The sequence below is a fragment of the Canis lupus genome, chromosome 12, assembly GCF_003254725.2.
Source record: "Canis lupus dingo isolate Sandy chromosome 12, ASM325472v2, whole genome shotgun sequence".
Lineage (NCBI taxonomy): Eukaryota > Metazoa > Chordata > Mammalia > Carnivora > Canidae > Canis > Canis lupus.
The window spans coordinates 67,195,741-67,209,533 of NC_064254.1; the positions used below are offsets into that span (position 1 = coordinate 67,195,741).

The window sequence follows — 13,793 nt, forward strand, 5'->3', positions numbered from 1 at the left end:
CAAAGGAGACAGCAGAGCCTTGACATGGCCAAAGAGCCTAGTGTGTCTGAAGATCTGAGGAAGGGCTGGTGTGTCTAGAACCAGAGGAAAGCATCCACCAGCTGGTACAGGCCCAGGAGAGCTAAGTGGGGGTGACCGGAAGCTCAACATGTGGTGATGGGAGGCAGCGTACAAGAATGACTTTGGACTTCAGATGTTTCCTATGGAATCGTCTTATATGACATTAAACCATTTTGGATTTGTTTACAAAAAAAAAAAAAAAAGAATCGTCACCTCGACGTGTCACGTACCTGAAACTAATATGACGTTGTATCTGATTAGACTTCAATTAAAAAAAAAAAAAAAAAGATGTTCCCAAGTCTACTGTTATAACTTTTGAGACTTTTGCAAGTTTTTATGAATATTGCTTTTTTCATTTATAGAATGGTAGGAAAGAATGCTTAGGATCCTCCTATCTTTATGACAAAGTCCCCAAACTTGTGTCACTCTAGCCACGTCTGAAAGGCGTCATTCTTTTCACAGCTTGGCTTTTTTGGAGCTGTCCCTTCATCTCATTGTCTCCTCAACCAAGCACAACCTAGCTCCAGCCTCTTAGGAAGCTACTTCCTCTCCCTAAGAAATGGTGAGAACTTGTCAGGTTTTGCCATCTGACTTGAGTATCTGCCTCAAGTGACACTATTCTTAGAACTTTCTCTCCCTGTGGCTTCTGTAGGGCCATCGTCAGTCGTCCCATACCCTGTTCTTCTGTGTTCCCATGTGTGTTTCCTGGGACCCTGCCCTTAGTCCACCCCCACCCCCTTCATCTCTCCCGCTCTCTCAGGCCTTCAGCTTCAGTCTGAAGGTGTCACCTCACAGGTGAACCCTCTGAAGTGGTGCACAGAGCCTCTGGAATCCAGACCGTCAGGATTCAAATACTGTTCTGGCTTTCACCCAAACGGTGACCTCGCATGAGCTACCTAAGTGTTCTGTCCCAAAGGCTTCTCCCCTCTGGAAAGTGGGGATGACGCTAGGACCCATCTCATGGACAGACCTATTGTAAAGCACATTAAGCACTCATAACACTGTCAGACACACCATCCTTATTATTCCCCACTCTAAATCCCTTGCTGGCTCCAGAACTATTAAACTTCTCTCTCCAGGTGGTTCTCAGGCACCTGCAATCCAATGTGCTGAAAAATCCATACTCCCCCCCCTCCCCCCCCCCAAAAAAAAATCCACCTCGCTTATTTTTCCCATTTTGGTTAATGATCCACAACTCACTTATTAGTCCAAGCCAAAATAGAAGGGCCTTCCTTTTCCTCCTGCCTCAGCCTTGAAGCTAGTCTTTAGCTGGTTCTAACGTTTCTGCTTCGTTAATTTCTCTCAAATTAATTTCTTCCTCTGCATTTCCACTGATACAGGCTTACTTCATGTCTTCATTACTTCTCCCAGGAGTCATTCTTGTCTTTCTCTCTCAACCCCTGCTTTTGGGTAGTGGGTCCTCTCATTGTGACACAATGGTATTTGTCAATTATTTTATTTCAGATTCTCATTTCTCTGCAAGACCATTATAATAACCTTCTAACTGGTCTTTCTACTCCTTTCTTGTTTCCTAGTTCCATCCATATACCATTCCTCCCTTCACAGTGTAATCTTTGTAAATTCCAGCATCCTACCACTTCGCTGCCCAAAGGCATTGTGTTACTACTGGATAATTTCTCAGATCCTTATGTAACATGAGGCCTGCTGAATGCTCTACAAAGCCCCAAAAGCCTTATTTTCCTTTTAAGCTCTCAAGATTTTTGGCCATACTTGTCTCTCTGCCTGGAAATCCCTTTCCTCATACTTCATGCTACTCCCTGCCCCAAATTCTACTGTCCTTCCATCTCACTGCACACACTTCCTTCTCTGTCCAGGCGCCCTCCTTTGTACCTCCGTTATAGCCCTCACTGCATTGACTTGCTGTGACTTATTAACTTTTTCTTTACCCTGAAATATTGTGAGACCCTGGAGACCAGAGATGGTTGTGTCTATTTATTTTCATGTCTCCTATGCCTAGTATACAAGATCGAGGGAAAGGTGTTTGGTGAGAGAATGAATGAAAGAGTAAATGCAAAAGAAAGTCTTGAAAAAGCACATACATTAAGAATCAGTGTACATTGGGTGGGGGCGAGGGAATGTCTCTAGAACTCATTTTGTTCAGTCACCTCAAGTTTTAAGTAAAGTAATCCAGGAAGAGAGGCTGCATAAGGTACCAGAGGTCTGTTAGAAGCAGAGCACAGAGCTGAGGCTAAAGCATTCCCCCAACCCCCCTCGCCACCCAGATAATTCTGTGATAAGAGAGTTAGGGATGTTAATTATCGCTACTTTGTTTATATGCAAATAAAACAACAAAACCTTATTTGACTAATTGTATTGTAACAGCAAGCATTTTAACAAGAGTATAAACTTAGGCAGTGTTTTTAACCTATTTCCCTGAACACTAATGAGATCGAACATCTTTTCATATATGTTATTGGTGATTTGATTTTTTTTTTTTTTTCTATTTGAAGTGACTATTGGGTGGTTTTCTTTCGGATTCATAGGAGATCTTTGTATATTCTAGATGATATCCTTTGTCAGTTACATGTGCTATAACTGTTAACTATTTAACATAGCTAAATCAGCTGCAAGTATGATAGTATTTTTTTCTTTCTTTGAATCTGTATTTCTTTCATTTCTTTTCTTGCCATGCTTGCTAAATTTTCCAGAAAGATCAAAAGTAAGAATATGGAAAGAGAATACATTTGACAAATACTAAGCAAAAAAAAGTAGCACTGGTTGTATTAAGATCCATAGAGTAGACTTCGTTAATGATAGAAGGGCTCAATTCAGAAAGTGGTACGGCAGTTTTAAATTCATATGCACCTAATAATCTAAGCTGAAGATATTTAAGTAAAAGTTGATAGAACTACATACAATGAAAGATTGACAAATCTACCATCACAGCTGGAGATTTTAATATACCTCTCAAAAATTGGTAGAACAAGCAAAAAATACCAATAATGAAACGGTAAATTTGAACAACAAAATTAACAAACTGTGTAAAGAACTTGCACTCAATGCAGTATATTGTTTTCAAGCACTAATAAAACATTTTTAAAAGCTGACCATATTCTACGCCGGGAACTGGTAAACTTCAGTAAAAGGCCAAATAGTAAAGACTCTAGGCCGTGCTGGCCATATACAGTGTTTGTCATATTTTCTTTTTTAAACAAGCCTTTAAATACCATTTTTAGTTTATTGGTACAAAAACAGACCGTAGGCTAGATTTTGCCTACAAACTAGTTTGCCAACGCCTACACTGGGCCATAAAATAAGTTTCAATAAACTTTAAATCATATTACCACATTCTCTGACCACCATGCATTAAACAAATAACTAATGAAATTACTGTATTTGAAAATTATGAAATTGTCCCTCAATAACCATGGGCCAAAGTAAAAAATAATGATAATGGAAAAATATTTTGAACTGAACAATAAGGAAAATAATAACAGAACATGTGAGATGCAGCCATAGCAAAAAATTCTTTTTAAGTGTAGTCTTAAATACAAGTAATGGAAAAGAAGGCAGACAGAAAGTTAGTATGCTAGGCATCCATGCTTTTAGATTGATTTTTTTTTTTATCATTCCATTCTTTTCCTGTACTCATTTGTAAATTAGGCACTCAGTTTCTGCTCTTTGAGTAGTTAACTGTAGAAATTAAAACATCTGAGTTAATTAGCACCTTTGCCTCTTACTGAACAGTGCAAAAATCTTAGAACACTTCAATTTTATTGACATTTCCCTACCCCTACTTTAGCTATTATTGTCTCTTATTTTTATATATATTTAAACCTAAGAAGATGTCGGTGCACTAAGCTGATTCTTGCATCTCATATGCAGGAGGTTGCTTTCTTTCTCCCTACTCTGTATACTTCATGTCCTCTTGTGAAAGTTAACTGGTGGCAACTGCTTGCAGTTTTAGTTTGTCTTTTTTTTTTTTTAAGATTTATTTATGTATTTAAGAGAAAGAGTGCATATGTGGACTGTGGGGGTGGGGGGGTGCAAAAGGAAAGAATCTCCAGCATACTCCCCAGTGAGCACAGAGCCCCACATAAGCCTGGATCCCATGACCCTGAGAACTTGACCTGAGCAGAAATCAAGAGTTGGCTGCTCAACTGACCAAGCCACACAGGTTCCCCCTTAGTTGGTTTCTTAAATGTTTTTATTTAACCGTCTTTTTTAAAGGATCTTTTCACCAGATTTAGTTTACTTAGCTGGCAATTCTTTCCTCTCAGCATATTTAAAATATTCTATTTTCTGATTTTCAGTGTCACTGATAGCAAGTCAGTTGTCCATGTAGCTTTTTGCTTTTTTTCTTCAAACTGCTTTTAAGACCCTTACCCTGTGCCCCCTTTTATTTGGAGTGTAGTTTCAGTCTGTGTATTCATTATGGGGTACCCAGATGTGGATTTCTCTTTGTTTCTCCTGCTCAGAATTTGCGGAGTGTCTTTAATTGGGAATTGATTGGTTTGGAGAGTGGATCTTTGGTGTTTCTGGGAATTTTTTTTCCTATCTCTTCCCGTATTATTTTAGTCCTGTTCTCACTTCTCTTCTGCTAGAACTCCAGATACTTGTGTTCACTGATGTATGACAACAATTGTTTTCCGGTTAAAAATGTATTTTAATGCAACACTGTCAAATTTGGCAAAAGCCCACTGGGTTGCAAGAGTTGCTTGTTAATTGATGTTAAAATTTAACATCAATTTTGAAAGCAGACCTGGCTTTCTCTCATTTTAGTCCGTGACTGTGTTACTTTTCCCCAGTGCGGTCCCTGCCTTAACATAGCCGACTTGAGTAAAATGAAAATTCTGCCTCTAATTTTGAGCATTTAAAAAAATTTCTTCTTTTTGGGCAATCTTTCTCCTACTTAATGAACTTCAAATAGATCACATTTGTTAAGGGCCAAACTCAAAGGATATCTTTATGTGAACTTCTCTTACCTCATCAATCTTCCATCTTAGAAAGTCTAGTCATTTCTACTTTCTGGGGAAAAAAAAACTATAAATTGGTAAATAGTTCATAATAATGATTAATAGTTGTTTTCTGCCTTATAGTTTACAAAGTGCTTTCCCATCTATTTTCTTATTTGTACAAGGGTAGAAAATGTGAAAAGGACTCCAAAGTAAATATTATTTCATTTTATTCTCGAATTACTTTGAATCAACAGAAGATAACCTATTCAAACTTATGTGACCCATAGGATACCCTGCACTCACTACACTTTAATTTTTATGGATAATTAAAACTGAATAGAAGTCTTCTGTAATTCTGTGGTAATTTCAATTGCATGCTTAATTATTATTGAACTCCATGGGTATTAAAACAAGGTTGTGGTATTGTCCAAGATTTTCTAATTAAATTTATAATTAAAAACTCTTCATTTTCTGGAGGGTTGTTGGATCTGTTCTATAATTTTAGCAGGAGCCAGAGACTGGGACCTATTTATATTTTTTATTAGTTGTCACTATTGTGTATATAAGAGTAATTCTTTTTATATTGTACTTTGCTTTAAAACTTTGTATCTCATGATACTCTATTCAAAATAATTCAAATTTAAAATACCTGTAATTGGAAAGATCTGGTAAAACATAAAGTGATTTTAGCAACTGTATTCTATGAAATCCACTGGGGAGGTAGGAATGTGGCTAAGCCTTGTTATTTTAAGCAGTGTATACTGGAATTAAATATTGAGAAACACATTTAATTTAGTTTTCATGCAGTGGAAGCCATTTGTATATGACCTTTTAATTTTATGGTACTGAATTTTGCTATTCAACATTAGATGCTATCTCTTATCAATGAAGATTTTAGTGTGCATTCTAGGGTAATAAACAGTTCACCCTTGAACAAGGATGAATCGATTAGGGATACCAACCCCTCCCCTCCACTGTGCAGTTGAAAATCCAAGTATCACTTTTGACTACCCGAAAACCTAACTGCTAATAGCCTACTGGTGATGACGGAAGCCTTACTGATAACATAGTCAATTAAAAAATACTCCGTCATGTGTATTTTATAACGTATTCTTACAATGAAGGAAGCTAGAGAAAAGAAAATATTAAGAAAATCATAAGAGAAAATACGTTTGGGATCCCTGGGTGGCGCAGTGGTTTGGCGCCTGCCTTTGGCCTAGGGCGCGATCCTGGAGACCCGGGATCGAATCCCACATCGGGCTCCCGGTGCATGGAGCCTGCTTCTCCCTCTGCCTGTGTCTCTGCCTCTCTCTCTCTCTCTGTGACTATCATGAATAAATAAATAAAATCTTTAAAAAAAAAAAAAAAAAGAGAAAATACGTTTATACTACTGTACCATATTTATTGAAAAAAATCTGCATCTAAATTCAAACCTGTGGTTAGTCAAGGGTCACCTGTATATGTAACATATTTTAGATGATCCAGCATCTGAGTCCCCTCCCTAAGGGTATTTCTTAATGTGAGGAGCAGCCCTTGCTGCCCCCAACCTTAGAGGCCAAAAGCCCAGATTCTTGTTCTCTCACCTCCCTTTCAGCTAAGGCTCAGGACCAAACCTGAGGCTGAGCTGACAAACTCATTCACCTAAATTCTAACCTAAAGTTAATCCACAGGGGCACCTGGGTGCCTCAGTCAGTTAAGCATCTGCCTTCGGCTCAGGCCTGGGATGAGCCCCACATCAGGCTCTCTGCTCACGGAGAGCCTGCATCTCCCACTCCCTGTCCCTCTGCAGCTCCCCCCGGCTCATGTCCTCACTCTCACTCTCTGTCAAATAAAAAAAAATCTTTAAAATAAATAAAGTTAAAAAAAAATAAATAAATAAATAAATAAAGTTAATCCTCAAAGAAGCAAAGAAGGAGAATATGTGAAGTGGCAGTGGTGACCAGCATCTAGTTTCTCGGGCCAGTAGTCTCAACAGCAGCGTCCAGTGGCAGCAACAGTGGTTGAATAATGATTTTAGTAATGTCGAAGTCTTGTCCTCAGTGGACTGGTTCTATGATATGATTGATTTTCAAATGTGATTCCATCTGTATACTCACCCTTATTTATGCCTATTTCCCCCAACTGATTCTCTACCCTTCTTGACAACTCTTTAAGAGAAAGGATTCCATACCTGAAAGGACTCAATAGTGTTTAATTGGTCTGTGAGGATCTCAGCTCCTTGCAGCTAAGAGACCCTGACTGATAATCTGCTGGTGATTTTTTTGTTTGCTGCTAATTGGCTGTCTTTAACATTTTTCCTTGTGGTTACTTGAAATTTGTTCTCATTTATTCTATTAGCATCTTGCGGTGACTTAATTTTGCTAGTACTTATTTCATAGAAATGCTATAGGAATTATATGAGAGAAGGTGAGACAACGCTAAAGTCATTAAACACTTTTTTTTTCATAGCACTTACCCTATTTTAGCAAACTATATAATTCACTTACTATATTGCTTTATTGTCTGTCTGTCCCACTAGAATATAAGCTCTATAAAGACAGGGAGCTTTGTCTGTTTCTATGGACCTAGAACAATGCCTGGCACATTGTAGACACCCAGTCAATATTTGTTGAATGTATAAATGAATTTTAAGTTACCATACTTGCTTTGTGAAGAGGCCTGTGCCCCCAACTGCACAAGAAAATAAGATCAGTTATGAGTTCTAACATCTCCCACCGGCTTCAAACATCTGTCACCATCACCTATCCTTGTCGGTCCTCTCCGCTTCATGTCAAAGAGGGCTCTCCTCTTCTCAGAAGATAATTTTCCAACTGTGTCCTGGCCTCTTTCCTTCCCTACCTCTTCCAGGGTAATCATACCATTGATTTTCCCCTCATTCTTTTTCCTATGTTTCTTCCTACTCACGCCTATCCTGTAGCTTAATAAATGATTAAAACTTGGGTTAGTCTTTTCTTAAGGAGGGAAAAATTAATTTAATTTTACCTCGAAAATCCTTCAGTATAGCACCCCATCTCTTCTTTTCTTTATTGCCGAATGTCTTGAGAGAGTAAAAATTATTGCTATATTCTTTTTTCTGAATCCTTAGTTATACCCTTGCCTTCTGGGACTGCTTTTCTATCATCTACGCCACTAACAAAATTGCTCTGGCAAAGTTTTTTTGTGACGGTATTGCCAGATTTAATGATCTTTAGTCAACCTTCATCCTCTTTAATTTCTCAGTTGATTTGACTTTTTCTTCTTCAATTTAACAAATACTTATTGAACATGCACTGAATACCCTGCATTCTTTAGGCAGTAAGGTTGTAATGTTAGTAAAAGTCATGTGCAACAAATAATATAAAATCACAGTTGCTATAAAGAATTACGTAAAACGTTCCTTAGGACTATAGAAAAGCAGTTCTCCTGAGCCAAGAGAAGGGAAGGTACAAGAGAAAATTATAAGATGACATATTATCAGATAATAAAGGGAAATGCATAAAGAACAAAGACAGTAACATGGCTAACACACAGCAAGGATGAAAGTGCTTGATATTTTTAAAAATGAGTAATTTGTCTAATGAGGCAAAATGGGAGTGTATTACCAGATAAGGAGGTATTCTAATAGATGAGGCAAAATATAATGAAATCTGTACTAGGATAGTAGGGACAAAGATGTGGAGAAAGACAGAAGTAAGGATGCCGGAGAAATGTTTCAGAGATACAATCAAGAAGACTTGGTGCTGTGTTTGTTAGTGAGTAAAAGTGGAATCATGGGATAAGATATAGCAAAGTGTTCAATGCTGTTGGAACATCCATATAATGTAGTTCAGTAGGCACTTAGATATGTGAGTCCAGAGGCCAGGAGTATGGTCATGGTTACAGGTAAAAATTTGTGGTGGAGATTGAAGTCATGAGAAAGAGAAGATAAGGTAAAGATAGGACCATTTTGAAATCAGAAAGGATGGAAGTTTAAGGGAATCATACTTGAGGAACCCTGTCTTTGAGAAGCAGAGAAATTAAGTTACCTGCTTTGGGTGAGGGTAACTTTAAAAGTGGTAAAAATTTTGGAACAGTAATTGTGTGCCTGTAGTATTATTTTTTTGTTGTTATTTTCTAGTCTTTGGTCATTAGTTGTGCTAAGTTTACCAAATCTTCATTTGCCAGTAGCATTGCTGCTTCTGCGACATCACAGTCAACTTCGTGATATCTCACCTTTTAAAGAAATTTTTCGATGTTACTTTGAATATTGTTTTGTATTGTGTTGACAAATGTATCTTATGTCAGCAAAAGGCCAACAGAATAAAGATAGTGATATGATAGGGATAATTCTACGGGTCGAGGATACATTTGTGCATGTGAAATCTGACCTGTGTAGCTTATACTTTAGTAAGGGGTGATAGACAATAAATACCTGTGTCAGATGATGATAAATATAATGGAGAAAAATAAAGTAATAAGAGGAAAGTAGAAAAATTGAGCAGAAACCTGACAAAAGAGAACAATCACATGGATATCTAGGGAAAGAACATTCCCGGAAAAGAGAATAGTATGTGCAGAGACCCCGAGGCAGAATTGGCCTTTGATGAATTCTAGGAATAGCAAGTGAGCCCGTGAGGCTGGAGTTGATGAGCACCAGCGCAGGACAGATGAAGACAGAAGTTCATGGGGACAGGTTTGGGGAGGGGAGGGCAGATCATTCGGAGATCTCAGAAGGGGAGGATTATTCTCAACCACTTAGATTCAGACATCCTCATTTTGTAATAGCAATTCAGTCATTCTTTGTTACTGAAATATAATTCATAGATGATCTGTAACTTCCTTAAAACTTTCAAAATATAGCTTGAGTGCCCTAATTAAAGGTAAAGTACCTAGAGCCTGTTTCACATGTAAATTAAACATGTACAAATAACATGTTTTTAATATGTAAGTTCTCAGGCAGGACAATACAGGAAGATAAAAATGCCCTGTATTACCTGAGGGTTTAGAGTAGGAATAAAAATAATCTAATATTTTTTTTAAATCACACAGCTTTCTGCGTGGAATGAGGCTGCAGGTGGAGAAGGGTAGAAGCAGGGAGCCCATTTAAGAGGCTATTACAGTAATCCAGGTGTGAGTTGGTAAACTGGACTGTGAGATAACTGTGAAAGAGAACTTGAGAAGTGGTTGAACTCTGGATGTATATAGAAGGTAGAGGATTTGCTGATTGGAATGAGATACAATGTGAAAGAAAGAGGAATCAGGGACCCCTGGGTGACCCAGTGGTTGAGCATCTGCCTTCAGCTCAGGGTGTGATCTGAGGGTCTGGGGATCAAGTCCTGCATCAGGCTACCCACAGGGAGCCTGCTTCTCCCTCTGTGTCTCTGCCTCTCTCTCTCTCTCTCTCTCTCTCTCTGTGTGTGTGTGTGTGTGTGTGTGTGTTTCTCATGAATAAATAGATAAAATCTTAAAAAAAAAAAAAAAAAAGAGGAATCAAGAATAACTCAGGGAGTTTCTACCTGAGCAAATGTAAATCTGGAAGAAGTCATTGGGGAAGAGGAGACCAGAAGTTCTCTTTGGGATATATCAAGCTTAAGAGATCTGTTAGGCATCCTGGGAGAAAAGATACTGAGTTAAGGGTTAGATACACAAGTCTTTAGAGTTCAGAGGAGAGGTCAGGCTAGAGTGTGGTGTGATTACACAAAGTAGAGATCACCAGGAATTCTCCAGTGGACCAGGAATCTCATGTCCATGAGATTTTTATGTTCATTAAACTGGGGATGAATTTTGAAAGATTGAAATATTGGCATAGAGTGTAAGATTTTAGGGCCCTGCCATTTCTGTAGCCCTAAACCATGTGCTGTCTTGGTATATGTCTAATAAGTCTTGCTGAATAAAGGAGTTGTTCTGAATTTGGAACCAGAGGTTAAGTCTTTTGAATTCATAAGAAAGAAGACTTGGGCTCCTAATTTAAAGCTTTGAGTAGCTTATTAGCTTATTTAGAGATTTTTAATTTGTTCAGATGGGATAAAGTCAGTATTTTGAAAGGAAAAAAAATTGTTATGCTTTCTAACCTTTATACTTACACACATTACTTTATTAGTCTTTGAGTATTAGAATTGTTAATTATATGACACTAGCATCATAATCATAAAATTGGTATTACTTGTCGGATCTTTAATGTTCATTTGGTTTTCTTTTAGGAAGATTTGGAGACTGGAGTGCACCTTGACCCTGCTGTCAAAGAGGTTCAGTATAATCCTACCTATGAGACCATGTTTGCTCCTGAGGTGAGAAAACATCATGTTTAAGATTCTGTCTTTTGCTAAAACGTTTGAATTATACATAGGTAGATAAACAGTTGGTGAGTTTTTCAGTTTTTTCTCACAAGAGTGTACTATTGAAACTTCCAAAAAATAGGTCCTATTATATGTCAATTATATCTCAATTTTTAAATAAATGGAAAAGAAAATGTACTTCTACATCTACCAATGTACAACATCTGATAGAATGGAACTACGTCTTTTGAAAAAGGAAATTTTTAAATATCTGATTCTTAGATGTGAATGCAGTTAACATCTTCCTCAGTATTGTTAAGGGAGTATTATAAATTAACCATAAAGGAGAAAGAATTTGTTTTATTAGCATCATCAGTGCATAGTACATTATGAAACATCTGGTTACAAATGCTCCTGTGTGAAATGCTAGGAAGAACTGCCATGCTAACATGTTCATTGCTCAGTAGTAGTCACAGTATATATTGCCTGCCCTGGGTGAGACATCTTATGATAGTGATGGGGATGGTAATGGTGGTGATGATGATGATGATGATAAACGGTGATGGAAGCATAAAGAAGATGAGGAAGAAAAAAAGGCAAAGAAAACCAGTCAAAATTGTCCATTTAGGAAGCTTTTGTAGAAAAAATTAAATTCCTAGATATTTTGTTTTTAAAAAGGGAAAGAATGCTTGATTGAGAAAAATGGAAATGCCAAAAAATGGTCATTATAAAATAAAATAAGCCTTCAGTAGGAGTATCTTTAAGAAATACTTTAAAAATGGGGGTGAGGAGGCATATTTTATTGCAACTGTGTGGGAAAATAAGTACTTTTTAATTTTTTGGTTTTTAGCATATAGTCATTGTCCTTTTTTTTTTTTTTTGATAAAGCAGAGTCATAAAGCTGTTTTATATAATTTGCCTGCTCAGGTTTCTGTAATCACTTAAAATGTGGCAGTTGAAATATGTAGCACAGCTGATGATGTCAGTGGTATTATCTAGACAGTGCTATAGCAGTTCTCTGGGTGTACAGTAAGCAAAAATCTCATTCTCATATTCTTGAGACTGTAGCACATTTTAAATTTTATTTTATTTTTCTTAAATCCTTCTAGCCTATTGAACCTGTAGACTGTTTCATATCCCTTGGCACCATTTTAGCTGGCACAGAATGGTTATATGTTACATATGTGCTTCATGATTTTTTAAATGAAAACTACTTCAATAAAACAGGGCCACTAAATTCAGAAAATGAGAAAATTTGGAAGTAGTGTAGTATGTGACATTCTTATGTCAGTGTATATTATATGAAGTCTGTTTCTCCAATTTTTAGATCTTGTACATAACTAATATATTGCTATGGTTACAGTTTTCGAAATTTAAAAGATGATGATTGTTTTGGTGATATGGATGGGGCATTAGGCCTATCATTCTTTTGTGAGATTACCAGTCTTTTTAGTGTTCTGGGTTTTTTGTTTTTGTTTTTTTTTCATGTTAGGAAACCTCACATTTAAAATACAAATTTAAAAAAAATAATAATAAAATAAAATAAAATACAAATTTATGTTAGGAACATTGATGCTTGTCACCAAATTAAGAAAAGAAACATGAGAAAAACTGAAGAAAATATTTTTCCTGGTTGCCAAATGAATGATCTGTTACATAATAGAGTATTACCTTTGAATTTTATGACTAGGATCTATACAATTTAACAAAGTATGGAAAGGTGTCACCAGGAACTTTGATGAAATTCAAGTTCCCATATTTTGAGAATTCATTATTAGAAACACGATACAGTCCTTCTCCTCAACCTACTGTTCACCAGAGATGATCGGCTCAGTGTTATTTTTAAAAAGACAGAGACCAGACTGTTTCCTATGCCTACAGTGCTATTCAAGTTAAAGGAGAGATTGTATCTGGTTGTAAAGATAAGAAAAAGTTGTGTGGAGGAAGAAGTATTTAAAATAAGCAATAAAATCCAGGTTAAGAACCTGAGATTTGGGGTTAAATACAATACTTATTAGCTCCAGTGTAACCTTGGATTACCTTAGTTTTCCAACATAAATAAAATTAAGATAATTTCTCCTTTACTGAGTTATATGGATACATGCCCTAATGTATGATGTGCTTAGGAAACTCTCTGGCACAGAGTAAGCATTTAATAACTAGCAGCCCCTTATTGTTATTTATGTTACTATTATTGGCATTAATGTTAGGAAGGTTTTTATGAGGAAAGATTCCAGGCAGAAGAGAAAAGCATTAGCTAAATCATTAAAGATCCAAAGAACAGGAATACTCTGGTTGTTGTCTGCAGGGGAAAATAGGGAGGTAGGACTAGAATGGTAGTTTGTATAGTGTTGCACAGGGATCTAGGGGCCAAAGTAAGCAGTTTGGTCTTGATTTAATAAATGATAAATAGATTTTTAAGGTCCTTATTATAAAGAGTGGCATGATTAAAGCTGAATTTGTAGGAAGGTTAACTTGATAAGGGCTTGCATGATGGAAAAGAACAGGGATAAAAACTAATGAAATAAAACTATCATTTATTACTGCATACCAGGCACCATACTGAGGGATTTATATATTT

General features: G+C 36.8%; 1 protein-coding gene across 1 annotated transcript in view; it reads left to right on the top strand.

The window, feature by feature from the left end:
- CDC40 (cell division cycle 40) overlaps nt 1-13,793 on the top strand; it is a 52,299-nt gene that overhangs the window by 1,923 nt on the left and 36,583 nt on the right. The window contains exon 3 of the mRNA XM_025444934.3: nt 11,138-11,224. Within this exon, the coding sequence (XP_025300719.3) occupies nt 11,138-11,224 (87 nt within the window). The remainder of the gene's footprint in view (nt 1-11,137; nt 11,225-13,793) is intronic.